At 45.7% G+C, this 19343-nt stretch overlaps 1 protein-coding gene across 2 annotated transcripts in view; it reads left to right on the top strand.

Moving 5' to 3' along the window:
- The first annotated feature begins 738 nt into the window (after nt 1-738).
- Nucleotides 739-19343, top strand: part of SORD (sorbitol dehydrogenase) — a 34697-nt gene continuing 16092 nt past the window's right edge. Inside the window, exons 1-6 of one of the 2 annotated variants that reach the window (XM_050966834.1) lie at nt 739-886; nt 9622-9655; nt 11054-11218; nt 13972-14131; nt 18113-18231; nt 18734-18799. In XM_050966834.1, coding sequence (XP_050822791.1) covers nt 824-886; nt 9622-9655; nt 11054-11218; nt 13972-14131; nt 18113-18231; nt 18734-18799 — 607 coding nt within the window. In that variant the 5' untranslated portion in view covers nt 739-823. The remainder of the gene's footprint in view (nt 887-9621; nt 9656-11053; nt 11219-13971; nt 14132-18112; nt 18232-18733; nt 18800-19343) is intronic. The other variant, XM_050966833.1, reaches the window with a different exon arrangement.

Here is a 19343-nt window from a genome sequence, read left to right on the forward strand (position 1 = left end):
CTTACCAGGCTACTGCCCTCCACCTGGTACCACATTTTTCCACCTAGTTTTGATTATTAAAATGTATTCCCATCCATGTGCCCATCCCATCAGATTCTTCCTCCATAACGTGGCCCTGGAATGGGGTCACACAGTGGGACAAAGAAGAGAAGCTTGAATAGCTGCCCTCTCCCCACGAGGCCCCAGGCCTGCCCCAGCCCAAGGCCCTGCGCTGGGGCCCAGCCGCCCCCCAGGCCTGCCCCCCCCAAGGCCCTGCGCTGGGGCCCAGCCGCCCCCCAGGCCTGCCCCCCCCCAAGGCCCTGCGCTGGGGCCCAGCCGCCCCCCAGGCCTGCCCCCCCCCAAGGCCCTGCGCTGGGGCCCAGCCGCCCCCCAGGCCTGCCCCTCCCCAAGGCCCTGCGCTGGGGCCCAGCTGCTCCCAGGGCTGCGCCCCCTTCAAGGCCCCACCCTGGGGCCCAGTCCCCTCCCTTCAAATCCCAGCGCTGGGGCCCAGCCACCCCCAGCCCTTGCGCGGCTCTCTGGGGGCAGGGCCCCTCCCTCGCGCCCCCCAGGCAGTGCTGACCAGCCAGGCTGGCTGCGGTTTGGACTATGAGACCCGGCCACTCCCCCCCCGCCCGGGTCCTGCCAGCCGCCGGCCCTTGGACCCGGCTAAAGTCCCTCTGGCCGCAGCCCAGCAGCAGCGCAAAGCGGCCGAGGCGCCGACTGCCGCTCACCCCCGGCCTCCCCGCCGCGCGCCCCCCGGCGGCCTGTGCACCTGCGCGCGGGCAGCGGCCGTGGCTGAGGAGGAAGCGCCGCGAGCGGCCCAGCCCCGGGTGGCTGAGGGAGGATGGCGGAACAACGCGCCGAGAACCTGTCGGTGGTTCTGCATCGCGCCGGGGACCTGCGCCTGGTACGGCCGCCCCACCCCGCCCCGCCCAGCGAGAGGCGGCTGGGGGGAGGGGATTCCAGCCCTCGGGGGCTGTTGGGGGGTCACAGCCCTCAGGGGTCAAGGGATTGGGGGGGTCACAGCTCTTGGGGATCGGGAGATGGGAGGGGTCACAGCTCTTGGGGTCAAGGGATTGGGGAGGGGTCACAGCCCTCAGGGGTCAAGGGATTGGGGGGGTCACAGCTCTTGGGGATCGGGAGATGGGAGGGGTCACAGCTCTTGGGGTCAAGGGATTGGGGAGGGGTCACAGCCCTCAGGGGTCAAGGGATTGGGGGGGGTCACAGCTCTTGGGGATCGGGGGATGGGAGGGGTCACAGCTCTTGGGGATCGGGGGATGGGGGGTCACAGCTCTTGGGGATCCGGGGATGGAAGGGGTCACAGCTCTTGGGGATCGGGGGATGGTGGGTCACAGCTCTTGGGGTCAGGGCCGGCACTTCCATTTAGGCGACCTAGGCGGTTGCCTAGGGCACCAGGATTTGGGGGCACTCCCGGTCAGCAGCAATTCTGCGGCTGGGGGTCCTTCCGCGCTCCGGGTCTTCGGCGGCAATTCTGTGGCGGATCCTTCACTCGCTCCAGGACCCGTCGCTGAAGTATCCCGAAGACCAGGAGCACAGAAGGACCCACCCGCTGCAGAATTGCTGCCAACCAGAAGCGCGGAAGGACCCCCCTGCTGCAGAATTGCCACCGACTGGGAGTGCGGAAGGACCCCCGCCTAGGGCGCCAAAAACCCTGGCGCCGCATCTGCTTGGGGTTTGCGGGATGAGGAGCACTCAGGGAGTTTCTGTGATTTCGCAGCCCGCTGCTCAGCCAGCCCAGGACACTGCCTGGATCATAGATGAGTCAGGTATCCTCTCAGGGCCGCGGCAGGGTTATTCTCTGCAGGGCATTTCTGGTGTTTTTGCCAATGTGGATTTCTGTGTTCCACATGGTGAGGCTCCCAGCTCTTACCTATGGAAATGTTTTCACATCTAATACATCTTTCTGGCAAGAAGCTTCTGGTATTTGACTTAAATTCATCTTTAGTTAATTTCATTCCATTCTTCCTACTTAGACCCCTCTGTAACACACTAAATAATTCCTTTCCCTCAAATATCAGTACACTTTTATCATGTCTCCCCTTCCCCTCTTCCCAGTCATTGCTTAGCTAAGCAGTTAACTCTTCTTATTTTTCCTCCAGCTCCCCAGTTGTTTATATTGCTTTCTTCAGGGTTTTTGCATATTACATCAAATAAGGTGTCAGATCATTGCTGTTTAATAAGACTCAGCCTAACCCAGATCTACTCCAGCTGTGTCCATTGCTGTTAATTATTGCCTGTTGTTACTGTCCTTCAGCCTGTTTTGAATGCACATGACTATTTCTGTCCAGGCCAGTTGGCATTAATTTACTCGGTGACTTCATGTGACGCAGTATCAGATGGCCTACTAGAATTAAATGAAGGGAAGTTTGGAATCTTTCTGGTCGTTGGCAAGGCTGTTTTGTACCTCCTCACAGTTCAGAGGACGTAGGGCCTTCGCAGGCCAGGAGTGGAATGGAAGCTCCCTTTGCCCCTGAGTTTGGCAGGGAGTGAGGATTGTAGGGCTCAGTGGGTTAGCTGGGGAGACTGGGATTGGCACTGCTGAAGCTTTATTTGGCAAGGTAGGGGCACTCCCAAAGGAGAAGCAGAGATCCGACAAGAGATGACAGGGAAATGACGCTGGAGAAGTTTCACCACACTAGACTGCAGAGTGACAAACTAGCCTTGCAGTCTTCTCTGTTTTACCCAAATTCTGTGCAGTCCTCAGGATCCAGCAAGTTGCTAGCATGAGCCTCTGCTGGCAAAGCGTGGGCATCCCTGTCATACAGGTTCTAGCAAAGAAGAACATTGCTAACATCCTGTTTGTCTGTATTGCATTTGATGGTGTGTGGTGGGGAGGGCTGTGGAAGCCATACAGGTCAGTACATATCCCTGTGCCAGAAGGTGCTGTTGGGGAGCAAAAGAAAAGATAAACACCATTTCATGGTGTACATTTTAACAGCTCATGTGAACATGACTAACAGCTAGGAATGACAGAGTGCCGACGCTGACCCAACCTTGCACACTATCTGCCTAATTTTCATTAGTTCTTCAATCTGGACCCCGACTTTCTGGCTGCAGTCAGGTAGTTAGACATCTGTTGTGTGTACAGGTATTTACATTTGCAGATTTGGAAGATGCCAAATAAGAGGCCACTTCTGAAAATCAAGGCCTGTGTCTTAATGAACTTTGATAAGCAGTGAGGTAGCCACAGAAAATAGTTTTGATCTGGTAGGTGCTTGTGATTAAGTATGGACTTTGGTCACCTGTTGTGGCTCAGTTTCTTTTTATTGCTCCAGTGCAGCTCAAACAAAGCATAAGCAGTGTTACATACAGTGCATGGCTCACACCACATTTGAAATAGCAGTAACATCTTCCAAAACAGTATTAAAAAGCAACACTTATAATAATATGCATCTGATACACATATAATGTACAGTTTTCTAAATAGAAACATAGGAATTGCCATACTAGATCACACTCAAGGTCCATCTAGCCCAGTATCCTGACTCTGACTAAGGTGAAGTGGTACCCACTTTGGATCATCTCATAATTTCGAATACTTAGAGATTGGCTTAAGCCCTGAAACATGGGGTTTAATATTCTTTTCACAATATTAGTTAGCATTAACTGTAATAACTGGATAGGCTTATTATTCATATACATGTCCAATCCCTTTTTGAATCTCATTAAGTTCTTTACCTTAATGACTTCCTGTGGCAGTGAGTTCCAGAGTCTGTTTTTTCTTTGTACAATCTCTTGCACAATGGGGTCCTGATCCACTACTGGGACTCCTAGGTGCTATGGTAATACAAATAATAAATAATATTTATATGTTGTATTTGTATAATATTTACATCCTTGTATCAATTTTAATTTTCAGTTTTTAATTTAATTAAAAATCCCCTTTATCACACTCATTATCATGTCCCCTCTTATTTGTCTCCTCTCTAAGATAACAGTCCCAATCTTTTCAGTCTTTCTCCATATGAGAGTTTTTCCGGGCTCAAGATCATTCTCATCGTTCTTCTTTGAGCTCCCTAATGAACAAATGGGTGCATGTTTTTTGGGATGCTCTTAGATACTCCACTTCCAGAATTGTGAGCTTCTTTATGTTTTATACATATTGCAAGCTCCTATTTTCACACACAACTTTTCTAAAAAAAAAGCTGAGGTTGTAAAAATTGTGTTTCACCAATTTACACATTTATTAGATGCTTTCTATACATGTGGATAACTCAAAAAAGGCTTTCTTTAGAAGCTTCCAATTCACTCTGGCTGTGTCCTGAGTGGGACAAAGATTACTGGAACCAGCCCAACTTATGAAGAGAAATATTCAAGAAAATGTTTAAAAATCAAAACATTTTAAATTACTTTGTAACACATACTGATCCTCATCTGTGCCACACTCACACATCACCATACAAGGCAGGCTGCTGGCCAACCATTTGCATGGTGGTGAGCGTCTGGTTTATGCACATGACCATTTGATTAGGATTGATTTGAGAATGCATTGTATTTCATGTGTACCTGGAAAAACCCATTCATGCTTGATAGGAGAGAATACTTTTGGATGTGCTCAATCATCCTGGAGCCGTTCCTTTGCTTGATGGTTTTATCTTCTTGGTAGCAGGTAAAAAATGAACCTCTTCATGGCAATTTTTTTCCATTTCTCTGATCCTTGGAAAACAGCCACCAGTGTAGCTCTGCAAGTGTTGTAATGTTGATCTCAAATAGTAAACTTGACATATGAACACCTCCAGTGCATTTATGATCTCATCAATGACTGTCTCAGCCATTCCAAGCACCTTCAGTGCGAGAGAGTCTTCAGAGGCTGAATCAAATGCCTTCCAGAAAGAAAATTGTGTCTTCCATCCTGAAAGGGTGTGAAAACCTGGCAGTGTGGCATCTTTTAATGGTCTAGGAGATAGGAACACATCTCTGAGGGATATACAGTGATTCTGTTCTCCAGCAGCAGGCACAAAAACAGAATTTGCAGAAGTCTTGGGAATTACAAAGAAACTCCACTGAAAAGTGCGAGGCAGAAGTTTCATTACGCCATGTGACAAAGAAATTCTTTGAGGAGTTCTTTGCATGCTGTAATATTTTTCCATGATTAATTCATGCTTTGTGCAAGTATGAGACAGTAGCTTCTTCATTGTGATATTGGAAATGTTTGTGGAGTCAATGATTTTGTATTAGGCAGATGCAATACCATAGAGTCTATTCTTTTTGGTAATATTTGTAATAGATACCTACATATACGCGTCAAACATGAGGTGGACTTCATTATAGGTCCAGCATTTTCTCTGTAAGCTAAATCTTGGCAGGTATTGACAGTTTCTGGTTTGTTGAGAGCTTGTACCTCAGCCATACCATCTGTGATTGCTACTCTGAAAGACCTCTGCTGGGATAAGATACCAGTCACATCAATAGGTGCTGGCTTAGGAAGACCATGCAAGATGTGCGTAAGTTTGGTTTTTACCTAGCACACATGCATTTGCTCCATCACATTCAGACATCAGTTATGATACCTCAGAGAACTCATACTTTCCAAAGTCTCATGTAGGTCAACATGACACTGGGATCTGGACACAATCAGGAAACAAACAAGTGATGACTTGTGGTTAGCTCTGTAATAGTTCCTGCCACCTTCACTTTGACTGTCGTCTTTGCATTTGAGGAATGCTTCTTGATTGGAGCCCATTGATTGATGGAGCCTTGGATAATTCTTTGGGTTTTGAAGGCTTGATACAAGTCATGACCCGAAGTATCCATTCAGCTGACATCTTTAGCTGTCTCATCACTGAAAACTGCTTTTGTCGTGATATTAATGAGCTCTGGTCCATCATAGGAGAATGGTTTGCCCGTGTGACTAAGTTTATCCTGTAGCTTTAAAATTGCCCTTTCTTGGCATTTAACAGCACCTAATGAGTCTAGATGGTGCTTGGTTTCTTCAGGGGAGGTCATCCCACTCAAGCTTAATGTTTCATTTGAAGTTTGATGGAGTTTTGGATTGTCAGGAAAGATCTGGTGCTGATGTCACTGTGACCACCAATGCACCATTTAAAGAAGTAGTACTGCTCACACGGTATTATTTCTTCAGGTTTGACATCAGCTATGGACTCCTGAAATTCCCATGTGCTGCAATACAAAATGCTTTTCTGTAAAAATTTAGTGGCTGCAAACAGTGTTCACATCTGTTGAACTGTTGACATCAGTGCTTTCTTCCACTTTTGGTAGCACCATGTCTTTTGCAGATTTTAACGATATGCCCTGTGATTCATTTCTGTAGATAGGATTGCTAAAAACTTTGTCCATATCCTACAGTTCATCTTTAGAATGTGCTTTAAGAGCATGTCTGCCGAGAATTTGTTCTTCCTCAATCCCATTCAAAGCACATATTCTCTCCGTACTTTGTCTCTGTATCAGCCATTGCCATCACATTACCATCCATTAGAGGCTCTGCAAGGCATTTTATGAAATCCAGCTTAGTCATGTAGGTTGCAATAGTAGTAGTATCATTATTTGTTTCTGTTGCTTTGACCTTTTGATGCAACATGTTACCTATATTCTTGGTGTAGCACTTGATGTGATACACAATGTCATATGCATAGGCATCTTTTGGGTCAGTGTACCCCCTTTACTTTAATTTCCATGTAACGTTCTTGCTAACAGTGACTGCTTCATACAGTTTCTCACCTGTTTTTCATGTTGAAACTGTGCTTAGTGAATGCCTTTGGGCTTCCGGCTTACTGCAGAAGAAGCAGATATTCTTCTTGAAATGTATTCCATGGGTAATAGTGTAAGGCAAGTCTCACTCACACCTGTCATTTGTCCTGGCATCTTCAACTTCTCCTGATGCTCAATATACTTCCTCTCCAAACATACCAAATTCAGTTTATGGGTGCACTTCTTATAGCTTGTAAGGTGCCACTGAGCATTGTGTTTAACCAGGTCCTCCATGATAGTATTCTCCAAAGATTCACTGCTTTGTCTCCTCGTTGTGCCTAAAAATAATCGAGACCAAAGTAAAAGAGAGGATTTTGTAATAAATTACTTTGGGATTGTAATTAATCATGTTATGTTAATATGTGTATGCCATTTGTGAATGGATTCCCGTAGCTTCTGTCTGGATGCTGATGTCTTAACCAGTGCCTCATTGCAACTCTTTTGGCACAATAAAGCTGGTAATAAGTACCACTGAACCACTTCTCTTTTTTTTGCTGATGATAGCACAACTGGAAGCACTCCTTCCATTTATAGTAATCTGTCATATAACAAAAAAAATCGGGTATCATATTTTTGAGCATTAACTGGTAACATAATACTGTCAGTGGAGGGCCACAATTCAGCTTTGTGAGAGCTGCACGTTTGACATGAGCATGTTAAAGTATAATTTTAAAAAATGACTTTAAAATATTTTCTCATATATATATTTCTAGATAATTGTTCTAAGTTTGTCATGTTTGCTACTACCACCATTGTGTTCATGGGAGAAAGGCCTCTCAAATGACAACTCTCTTGACTCACTTAGGTCAACATTGTGTTATAGAAATTTCCACCAACCAGAGGACCTGGAGCTGGGAGGCAGTGTGTTCCTGTGCCGCTTCTCAGAAGGTGGCACCATTGAAATTATGATTCTATAGATTTTTATGAATCAAATGACACCTCACTTACTGTTCTACTGTTAACTTCCCAATAGGATACATGCTTTGTAACTATTTGTCTAGCTGCAGTTTTATACAACAAGATACCTTTAAAGAGTGGAAGACAGACTCTTTTGGTCCAACGATCACCCTCCTTGAATCTTCACCCTGCCCCCCCTCACCCACTTCCCTGTCCCCACGCACGCTGGACCTGATTCACACTTATACTTATTCACTTTTAAATCACTCTGACTGTGTTAAGGAACCTCAGTGTAAATGAGCATCAGGCCCACCATGTTTATTTGACGTTACAGTCATTAAATCACACTAATCAAATCTCATGCTTTCCAGAGCTTTATGCCCTGGCCTACACTACTAAATAGTCAAGCAAAGAAAAGACAGCAGGGTGAGTTCAAAAGCACTGCTGGGATTGAGACTCTGTATTGAAGTGCAGTGCCGTGGCTCCACTAAAAAAGTCAGCATTTGCCTCCCAGAGATATCAGAGATACTACAATATTTCCCTAAAATGGGTGGTAAATCTGGTGTCTCTGGTGCCCTGTTGTGGTAATCTCTATATGACTGCTGTAACTGATGCTCTGTGGACCATCATAACAAGATAATCCACTTCTTCAATCCAAAGTAATATTTGCTTATCGACTAAACAATTAAATCATCTTTGGAGAAAGGTGCGGCAAAAAATAAACATAGTGAGGTGAAATCAAACTGAATACAACATATTTCTCTTTGCTTTCATGTTTGCTTTCCTACTGTGATAGTGATGTCAAATATTGAGTTTAGTGTTATGAAGTTTTTAAATTGTAAATTCTTTTAAGAAAGAATATCTGCGTTCAGAGGTCCAACGCTCAGGTTTACATGTGGGAGTAATTAGGTTAAGACACAATGTATGACTTTGATAATGAAATAACTTCTAAGCAAACAGATTATACGGCATTTACGTTAGTCCCAGCGAAGGATCAATTCCATTTCCATTGCAGTCGATGGGAGTCTTTCAACTGGGAGTTGGGCTGGTTCCAGTAATCTTGAAAAGACAATGGCAACTACCCCACTTTCATTTTTAAAGTTAGGAAGAAACTTTGCAGCAAATCTTTCGAGAACTCAGAAATCCACTTTTCCTCCCCGTTATACACTAGCTCTCCAGTCCTGTGAACAGAGACAGTTATAGGGGTTTGAAAGCACAGTGTTTATTTTTGTACTTGGACATTTTGTTTAATTTCCTTGTGTAGTAAAATCCTTATTATTTTTTCTCTGAATACTTGGGAGGAGCTCAGATACCACAATGATGGGGAACCACGTAAGTATGTAAATATAGACAGAAGAGGTAAAAGTCCTGCAAACATGTAGATTACTTTTTATTGGTGTGAAATGTGACTCAGGGTTGTAGCTGAGCCCTTCTATGTATGACAAAGTAGCTGTGTATTGCTCATTTTCCTGGGATCCTCAGGCGCCGCTCTGTTAAATAGCCACTGTACCCTGCTTCTTTTATGCTCCCATTAATTCCACTTGTGGGGAAAAAGATGGTGTTTTTGCCCTCAGCAACATGGAATTTTTGTGGTGTTTTCCCCTTCCATAGGTTTTCCCTGTGATTGATTAATGATTCAAGTTTTATGATGCCTCATTCATATAACAATCTCAAGGAACAGCTATTCCAGCAATAATAGCATTGCAAGACAAGGGTGTGACAATAGGCATTTAGAAAGGGACATTTAATCCTGACTGTCTTTATAAGTTATTGCTTTACTGTGAATATCTGGTTCAAAAGCCACTTTGGTTTCAGAGGATGAGTTTGTTTTCAGATCATGGGTTAAGGTGCTTTAACTGAAACCACAAGTCCTGTTCCATTCTAGGGAAGGTTGGTGTATAAGACGTTTTCCCACTACTTTAATTACTTATATACTGGAGAAAATTCTAGGGATTTCTCAGAAAGCAGCCCCAAATTTTCATGCAAACTGAATGCTTTTTGTTTGTTTCCCTGTAGGAAAATCGCCCAGTCCCAGAACCAGGTCCCAATGGTAGGTCTCTAGAGTGACTGCCTGCCTTCTACCTTGTGGTTTTCTTTGAGTGTAATTTCTTTCTAAATTCTCTATTTGCCCTTTGCTGATCTCCCCCTGCAAACCAACTATAGTGTCTATGATAACATATAACATTGCCCAAAAAGGATCATGTAGCTGGAGCAGGTCAAATATTGCATCCATTTGAGAGGGGATGGTGGTGAAATCTAAAATGTATGTGGCGTTTGCTAACGCCTTCTCCCTATGTTTTAGCTTAACAAGATCTGGGAACAATAACAACTTATGAAAGACACAATTCTGAGGGTCTTATTGAGAAATGATGCATAAGGTCTGGAAAATTAGTTCTCTTCCTTTAGACCTACCTGCATCCACTCTGCTGAAGTGTAAGTGGATGGGACTTAGGGTGACCAGACAGCAAGTGTGAAAAATCAGGACAAGGGTGAGGGGTAATAGGAGCCTATATAAGAAAAAGACCCCAAAATCAGGACTGTCTTTATAAAATCGGGACATTTGGTCATCCTAATGGGACTTGCACTGAGAAGGAAGAAGGTGTAAATAAAGTTGAGTGAGAGACTAGGTCATTTTAATAACATCTGAATAACCAGCAGTGTTTGTGTGCTTCATATTACCTTCCTCTGAAAGAATGATATCACAAAGGGGTGCCAATGGGAGTTGTAAATGATCTGCACTTCTCAGGACTGGGCTCATGGAAACTAGAGAAGGAAAAATTAGCTAGAAACTCCATTCTGGCCTTATTCAGATAACAAGCTTGTAAAATAGAAATTCCATTGGGTTTTTGATGCTGCAGGCTGCTTACCATGTGATCGGAAACACTAAACATAGTTTCATTTTGATAATCTGATTTCCCTAATTCTGAAGTATATATACTTTATTGCTGCATTCAAATGCATAGTACACCATTCTATCTGAAAAATATTCAAGTAGCCAGAAGTTCTGTGAATCATATTTAAACAAAGGTCCCATTTGTCACCCAGACTAGAGCTCTCTTCTTAAATTACTTTTGCCTTCATTTACAAGAGATGTATTTTATTTTAATCTCTTGGAAGTTTTAGGTTCTTATGTAGAATGTTCAGGTTTCAGTAAGTATCTCATAAATGTCGACTATCCTATAGGTTGTAATTGCAAATGTGTTACTATGAAACATTTTAGTAAATGATGGTGAATGGATTAGGAAGGTAAAGAAATAGAGGGAAGAAGATGATTGAAAACCTATTGAAACTTGTCTAGTCCACCCCTGGGGCTAGTGCAGGATTGTTCATTAGTGTATTTTCTAGTGATAAACATTGGAATGAGATTTTCAAAAGTGCTCTCAGCATTGGCCTAATTCTGTTCTCATGCAGCTGGTCTCTGGTTTATGACTCTTTCTTTCTTTGCCAGAGGTGCTGCTGAGGATGCATTCAGTTGGAATCTGTGGGTCTGATGTCCACTACTGGCAGCATGGTAGAACTGGGGACTTTATTGTAAAGAAACCCATGGTGCTAGGGCATGAGGCATCCGGAACTGTCATCAAAGTGGGGTCATCAGTAACCCATCTGAAGCCAGGTGAGCAGCTTCCTTGAATCTTGTGGACGGTTGCCTGGTATGTACTTTCTCTGTTGTGATGAAGTTGAGAGGCTGGCCTGATAGGAAATATTAAAGGTTCATTGTGGATTAATGAAATATTAGGAATCCTGCAAGCCAGAGAAGCCTAAGTCAAAACCTTCAGTTTGGGAGTGGTAAAAAGAGGAGGAAGATGGTCCAGTGATGCGAGTGCCAACCTGGGCGATCTTGGGCAAGTCACTTCATCTCCTTTTGCTCTGTTCCCCTTTTGTAAAGTGGGGTAAGAGCACCGCCCTATCTCACAGGGGTGTTGGGAAAATCAGTATGTTGAAGATTGTGAGATGCGGGGTACTATGATAATGGGGGCCAGAAAATGGCCTTAGATGAAAATCTTAACTTGGATTTGAATTTCATAAATGACTCTGCCTTTATAATGGGTTAAAACTGGTGTGCAGGTCTCAGCACCACCGGACTCGGGGTTCAGGAGCCAGAGCTGGGTCCCAGTTTTATGGTTTGCACCAATATCTACCTAAAACACAGCTGTTTTCCTTTATCTGTTGGTTCACTGCTCTCTTCACCCCTTGCACAAATCCTCCTAACCAACCACCAGCCCTTCCAAGCCAAATCTGACTCTCTTTTATTGAAAAATCAAACCTAGAGTAAGATGTTACAATAAGAACAGCTCCTCTTGGGTTTTGTCTCCTGTCCCTGCTTTACTGCACAGTACATTGGGCAGATTGACATCTGGTGTGATTTGGCCAAAACTGTCCCCTCACAAATGACAAGGCTCACTGCCATCCATCACTCACTTTGGAATCTGACTTCATAACACTTCTTAGGAATCACTTTCTTTGACCTTTTGGAGAATGCTAATATGATTTGAATATTGCACATATGCTGTTGTGTTTTTAAAGGATATGAGTTGAATGTGCAATCCAAGCGAGACCATAAAGCCTTTGTAGACCATGCATCTGAGTCACTCTTGCTGCTTGTGAAGCCTTTTATTGAGCCAGTTAACTCCATATCATAACTTCCTTTTGCAGTGTGTACGTGCTCCAGAAGTTGAGGACACCTGGCATTGACAGTTAGGTGCTGGCTTACTAAGAAATGTGGTGCATTATTTTTCATTTACACCACTATAAATGTAGGGTAACTGTTAGCTTCATTAGAGTGACTCCAGATTTAAATAGGTGTAACACAGAGCAGAGTTTGGCCCCAGAGTTAGATCTATGGGGCAAGGAGTAAATCTTTCTCTGTGTTCTGTGCAGTGCTGAGTATGCTGATGCCACTGTAATTAATAAACAATAGTAATGACCAAAGGGCCCTCCATCTGCCTGGACATCCTGAGTGGGACCTCTGAGCTAGAGAGCTGACCACAGCCTCACTGAGGAATTTGCCCAATGATTGGCTTTCTGGTGCTGAGTGAAAAGGGCTGGAAGCATTTTGAATGTTTTATGAGTCTCTTGTACTCCCTTGTGGAGCTCCGGAAAACCGACTGTGGAGCAGGTGAACAACTGCCCCTTTGCCACTCTGAGCTGTCCGAGGATTGATCAGGCAATGAGGAGCTCTCCCACATGAGGGTAAGGGGATTTTCTGCTCTATTTGGATGTATTTTGGATACTGATCTCCTTTCTCCTACATGCACTTCCAGGTCTTTACCAGGAGCCCAGCCTCCCTCCCCATCATAACTGTCAGTCTGGAGAGCAAGTACAGTGATTGCCATTAAAATCCGATATTTGCCAACAGATCCTGCATGCAGGGCTGGTGCAACCTATTAGGTGACCTAGGTGGTCGCCTAGGGCGCTAGGATTTGGGGGATGGCATTTTCTTTGGCGGCGACCATGGCAACCGGATTTTCGGCTGCCCCGTCGCCGCTGGCATTTAGGCGGAGGGAGCTGGGACAGAAGGGTGCGGGGAGGGCCTCCTGCAGCAAGTGGGGGGGCGGCACGCCGGGGAACTCCCCACCCCAGCTCACCCCTGCTCCGCCAATCAGCTTAGGCGCCGCAAGCCTGGGAAGCAGGAGAAGTGAAGCAGCGATGGTGTGCTCAGGGAGGAGGCAGAGCAGGGGTGAGGGGTGGGGAGCTACCATGGCTGGGGAGTGCCTCAGGGCAGGGGAGGGGAGATGCCGCAGGGCTCGGGGAGGGGGTGGAGCAGAGGTGAACTGGGGTGGGGAGCTGCCGCGTGGCTCCCCAGGGTGGGGAGCTGCCGTAGGGGGGCGCCTCAGGGCGGCGGCGGGCAGGGAGCTGCTGCAGGGCTCGGGGACAGGGGAGGGTGCAAGGTGGAAGTTTCTCCTAGGGCACGAAACGTCCTTGCACCTGCCCTGCCTGCATGGTGATTCCGTTTAGTTCCTAATTGCAGGAGATCTCAGATACCACTCAGTGGTACTCTGTGACAAACGCTGGCTTTTTGATGGGAATAGGAAATCAGCCAATTTACAGTGATTAGACTGAGAGGAAGATGTAGGTAGCTCTGCATGTGACTGATCCGGCATCCTCTTAGTGTCTGTCTGCCTCTTGCATGTTATATTTCTTTCTGTAATGATGAACAGTGTGTATGGCTGGGTTATGAGTCTCTGTAGCGTGGCATTAGGGAAATAGATTCAAGTGTATCAAAGGAAGTCTTTGTCTTTCAGTGGGTGTTTACAGAACAAGTTAGATCTCTCCCTTCCTTGGCATCTGTCTTGATCATTCAGATCTCTACATGGTGCTGTTCCCACACACTCCTTGTCTCACCCCACCCTCCTTTCACTCACTCAGGCGATCGAGTGGCCATTGAGCCTGGTGCTCCACGAGACATCGATGAATTCTGCAAAATCGGACGCTACAACCTGTCTCCAACTATCTTCTTCTGTGCGACACCTCCCGATGATGGAAACCTGTGCCGATATTATGCACACAATGCCAGCTTTTGCTACAAGTCAGTCACACACTCCCCCTGTGTGGGGTTAGCCATATGGCTCCTCCCTCTCTCCCTCAGCCATCTGCACAACTGGGATAGTAATCTAGTTACATGAAGTGCTTCTTGTTATTTCCCGAGATGCCCCTGGCATGGGTGGGGTTCAGATTGAAGCCTGATTGCCAAGTGTTTGGGAATGTGACCTAGATCTTAATCTGACCTCCTTTGTACTGGCCTCCTCTGTAATGCACTTTGAGAGCTACAGATGCTAAGTACTGTAGAAGATTTAGGGATTATTTATTTATGTGTATGTATTTGTTTTTATCTCCACTTTTCACCGTGATATCTGAGAACTTTATGATAAGAAGTAGTTAAATGTTTCTTTCCTGCAGATATCCTATGACATTATTACTGCTTTAACCCCAAAGGGTTTCCTTTTCTTAATCCTCTCTCCTCTTGCTCTCATTTCTACAAGGCAAGGTAAGGCCTGATGGTTTTTTGGGTTCTGCTGTTGGAAACTCCAGGAAGGACTTTTCCTCATTTGGCAAGGAGAGCCAGCCCTGTTGCTGCCCTGTACAAAGCACTGCAAGAACTGCTAAACCTGCAATACGATTTGCTCAGTTATTAACTGAGAAGACCTAGACTGGTCCTGATTGTCCCAGGCAGCCAGTACCCCTGCTAATCCAGCCTTCGTGCAACACTGAAGGCAATTTTGACCCCACTGATGCCAGAGGTCTCATCCTGGTTGTCAGAGAAACTCACTTGGGCTCCAGTTCAGCAAAACATTTAAGCATATGAGCATCTGTATTGCTTGATTGCAGTAGGACTTAAGCACAAGCTTAATGTTAATCATGTGCTGAAATACTTGCTGAATTGGAGCATTAGAAAACCTAGCAGCCCAAATTCATCCCTGCATAACTGCTGTGACTTCAGTAGAGTCATGCCAGGGATGAATTGGGTCCAGCATATCCACCCCTGGAAATACTCTGTGGCCAGTGCCATGTAGATATTTAATCTATGGAGTTTGCTCCCCTTTTGAGGCCCATGTGGAACAGGGAGTTCCATGTACACTGAAGAAAGAACAAACCCATAAATCCAGAAATGCACTAATGCTAGGGACTAACATTCCTCTTTCATTTGTGCCTGTGTGCATGCTCTAGAAATAGCATACCTGATGTTTGCTGGGTTGTCAGAAATGGACCTTCTTCGTTGGAATCAATGTCTCATAGTGACAGGATTTTGTGCTCTCACTGAAGCATTTTGTGCTCCTTGGAGCATTTTGCAAACATTCATGAATGAAGCCTCTTTGCAGGGTAGCTAAGTATGATAATCCCTCTTTTTAGATGGATTAATTGAAGAACACATTGACCCTGTGGGCCAGCGGCAGAGCCCCAACAGATTCTCAGTACCCTGCTCTGTGCAGGGAGGGGACAAGTATTTGGCTTGGTTCCTTTTTTTCAGGTTATAATAAAAATCACACTTTGCCTTTCAATAGCACCTTCCATGTGAGTATATCCAAGCACTTTGAAAGCATTTATTAATGTGACCACATGGCTCCTGGCAGATGGGCAAGAATCATTCACCCAGGAAGTTATAGGCTTGGTTTTCAAAATGTGAGACTGGATGATGGACTGATTGTGTGTGTGTGCACATGTAACTGGTTGTGCCCCTGAGACAAGAGTGATGTTTTCTCGTGTCGCTATCATCACTCCATACCCCAAGCACAGCTCCCACTGGAAAGGGCTGAAGACTCCACGAAGGCCATTAAGGATCTTGTTTCATCAATCAGATTTTCCTGGGAGTTGAGTAGATACCCTGGTAATGGGCAGCAATATAGAATCCTTAAAAAGATAGATTAGTGAACTCCCTCCCCCACTAGTAACTGCTCGGACAAATTATCGACATGTACACCCTTGTGCACAGTCCTGGGCTGCTTCTGTTCTGAAACCCGGCCCACAAAGTACCACGTCAATATGCAGCTTAGCACCAGTGCTTGCGCTGATAAAGCACTAGGGTAGTTTTATCAGAGACCCAAATCCTTACTCAGGCAAAATTCCCCCAAAAATCAGTTGCTCAAGGATCCTGTAGGATTAGGTCCATAAAGCAATACAGTGTAGTCTGCTTTAGCACAGGTTTATTGATTTTTCTTCAGAAATCTCTGCTGCAATAAACTAGACATTTTCCTGTTAACAGACATAAAGGCCATTTCTCATCTGGGTTTGTATCTGGTACCTAATGAAATGTCAGTCAGGGTATGGCTACATTTGGAATTTCAAAGCGCTGCCCCGGCAGCGCTGCGGGAGCGCTGCCGGGGCAGCGCTTTGAAGTGTGAGTGTAGTCAGAGCAGCAGCGCTGGGAGAGAGCTCTCCCAGCGCTGCATGTAAACCACATCCCTTACGGGTGTAGCGTGCAGAGCTGGGAGCCGCGCTCCCAGCGCTGCTGCCCTGATTACACTGACGCTTTACAGCGCTGTATCTTGCAGCGCTCAGGGGGGTGTTTTTTCACACCCCAGTTGCAGCGCTGTAAAGTGTGAGTGTAGCCAAGGCCCCATAGCCCCAACTAGACCATGCTGTTGCTTAGGGCTGATTCTTCACTGTCAGAAGAGTGTAGCTGATTGTGACAGTATTTCTGCTCTGTTAGGACAATTTCCTTCTGTTTGATCTGTCATTGTTTCCTGGAAAGTCACTGTTTTGATTCATGGGGCGGCTCTCCTCTTGCAAAGGAAGGGAACTTTGATTTGTACTTGAATGAAAAGTGCTTTGGCTAAAACTTTCAAGCTTAGGTGCCCAGAATTACCCCTCAGAATCTATATTTAGGCCCCCGAAGTAAAAGTGCCCTGATTTACAGAGCTGTAGTGGGAGTCAGCAGAGTTTCTCTGGCTTTATGCTGCCCAACTGAGATCAGAATCTGCCCCTCTGACCTCAGGCTGCTCCTCTGCTCTCTCAAAGGAGGGGCCTTGTCAGCTGTCACTGCCCTCCATTACCCGATTTTATGGAGCACTTTCCTTTCAAATACAGTTTCCAGTACCTGTTTTGTGAGAGCTTCCATTTTCCTGGTAAATTTCTGGAAGGCTGCATTGAGCCCCAGGGAGCTGAGGCTCAACTCTCTTGCAGCTGCTTAGAAGTGTCTGTCTTACAGCAGAATCATACTGTCTGTCTCCCTCCTGCCATGTGCCTTCTGTCATCCTTTACTCCTGTTCCAACTGCATACAAGACACTGCCACTGTGGTTTGGGGGCGTTTGACTCCCTCTTTGCACCAGGTGTTAGTTACTCCACTGACTATGGAGAGCCAAGGCCTTCAGTTCTTCATGGGAGACTGAGTGCTAGGACCTAGTTACGAAGTGTTAAACTCTTTGTATATACCACACATTTGTATGAATCTCAGGCCAACCCACTGGTTGAAACACTTCCCACATGTCAGTGACCAGCAATAGAGTATGATGGGGAAATGAATAGGGGGATGTCTGATCTTATGTCCCTTTGCTTTGTGAGCTGAAGTGGCCACCTCTACAAGCTGTAGCATTTCATGGGTCTGACCAGAGTCACCTGGGGGAACACTTCCCTTATTAACCTAAAGAGTGGATGATCTGCAGCACATTCCCCCTCTCCTCCGGGAATAGAACAATGATAGAAGTTGAAGGTGCAGAAGGCTTCTCCCCCGTACCCATCCATGAAGGCAAGGCACACCTCTTCCCCACAGCACATAGTTGAACATCCTCACGAATCACTGCAGCAAACAACAAGCATCATGTTTTCTAGGGTGGGTGCCTAAATTGTGCCTGCCAAAAGAGAGATTGCAGAGTCTGATGGGTACTTAGTTGCATAATAGCCCCTTATGCAGTGCTCAGGTCTGTGTTTTATTCCAATTATAAGGGCATTTTGCCAGCACAGTTTAGACACTAATCTTTGCAGACTTGGTCTGTGGATTATAAAATGTTAGCTTCATTCCACAACCATTAAAAAGCCCCTATTGTGATTTTCCTGTGTTTCTGATTCTTGCAGGCTTCCAGATAACATCACCTTTGAAGAAGGGGCCCTCATTGAACCACTTTCTGTGGGAATCCATGCCTGCCGAAGAGGCGGAGTCACTCTGGGATCCAAAGTCTTAATCTGTGGGGCTGGTATGGAATAACCCACCTCGTGCCTTGTGCTTCCCACCTGTCATGAGTGCTCTGTCACAGAGAAATGCAACAGAGTGACCAGCCTGGTCTCTAGGTTCAGGATGGAGCATTGTGTGCTGACAACTCCAGTCTCCATGGCCCACATCTCTGTATTGAGGCTGAGGGTGGCCTCGGGCAGCAGTGCACTCCTTGGCCACACTTTGGCCAGCCCTGCTCCAAAATGGATTTGAAGTGTATGTTGTGGCTAAACAGGCAGTTTGGGTGGTAACAAGATACCTAGGAGTCTAGCAGTATTCCTCACTGCCAGCCCCAAACCTGGAGCAATAACAGCCATGCCTGCTGCCATTCTCAGTGCACTGCAGCAGATCATGACATCTGCCATAATCCCAGTGTCAGTACTCCCTGGAGCTATACCCCCAACACAGCGAGCTTTACACTCACTTCACAGTGATCGTGATTTTCCTGCATTCTGACATCTCCTTTTCCTTTCCTGTTGCTCCAGGACCCATTGGGCTAGTTTGCTTGCTCGTCGCCAAGACGATGGGTGCTGCCCAGGTAGTAATCACTGGTAAGATCTTCTTTTAACCCTTAAAATGCCGCCTCGGTCTCACATATCCAAAAAAGGCTGCTCTTCCTGTGTGGCAGGTCACTGTACAAATTAGCAGCAGAAGTGCCAGGTGGGAGGACAAAGCTATGCTAGGTACCCAAGTAAAGATCATCACCTGGTGTCTGTATGAGGCATGTAGGTGTCTTCAGCAGACCTGTTCTCTGTCCAGTTTTTCCTTCTGCATCTTAATGACCAGTAAAGGCGGATATAAATAGGACTGTGCTTATTTAGCACAGGTTTACTGAAATGTTTCCCAGGCCAGAGCCCACATGGAAACTAGTAGGAGGATGCAACTGCACCCTTCACAGCTAGGAGTGTGCATGTTCGTCAGCGTTGAGGCATAAAACTGATGTTCCACCTGCTCATTAAAGACACGTTCTTCAAAAGTAGTGGTGCTGGCCTTGGAGTTTGTGCCAAATTCCAAATCAGGTAATTACATTCTCCTCTCTAAATCCTCCTGCATCTCATTTGGTATAGTATTATTTCTGATCTGAATTATTGTATT

Source organism: Gopherus flavomarginatus, chromosome 9 (genome assembly GCF_025201925.1).
Source record: "Gopherus flavomarginatus isolate rGopFla2 chromosome 9, rGopFla2.mat.asm, whole genome shotgun sequence".
Lineage (NCBI taxonomy): Eukaryota > Metazoa > Chordata > Testudines > Testudinidae > Gopherus > Gopherus flavomarginatus.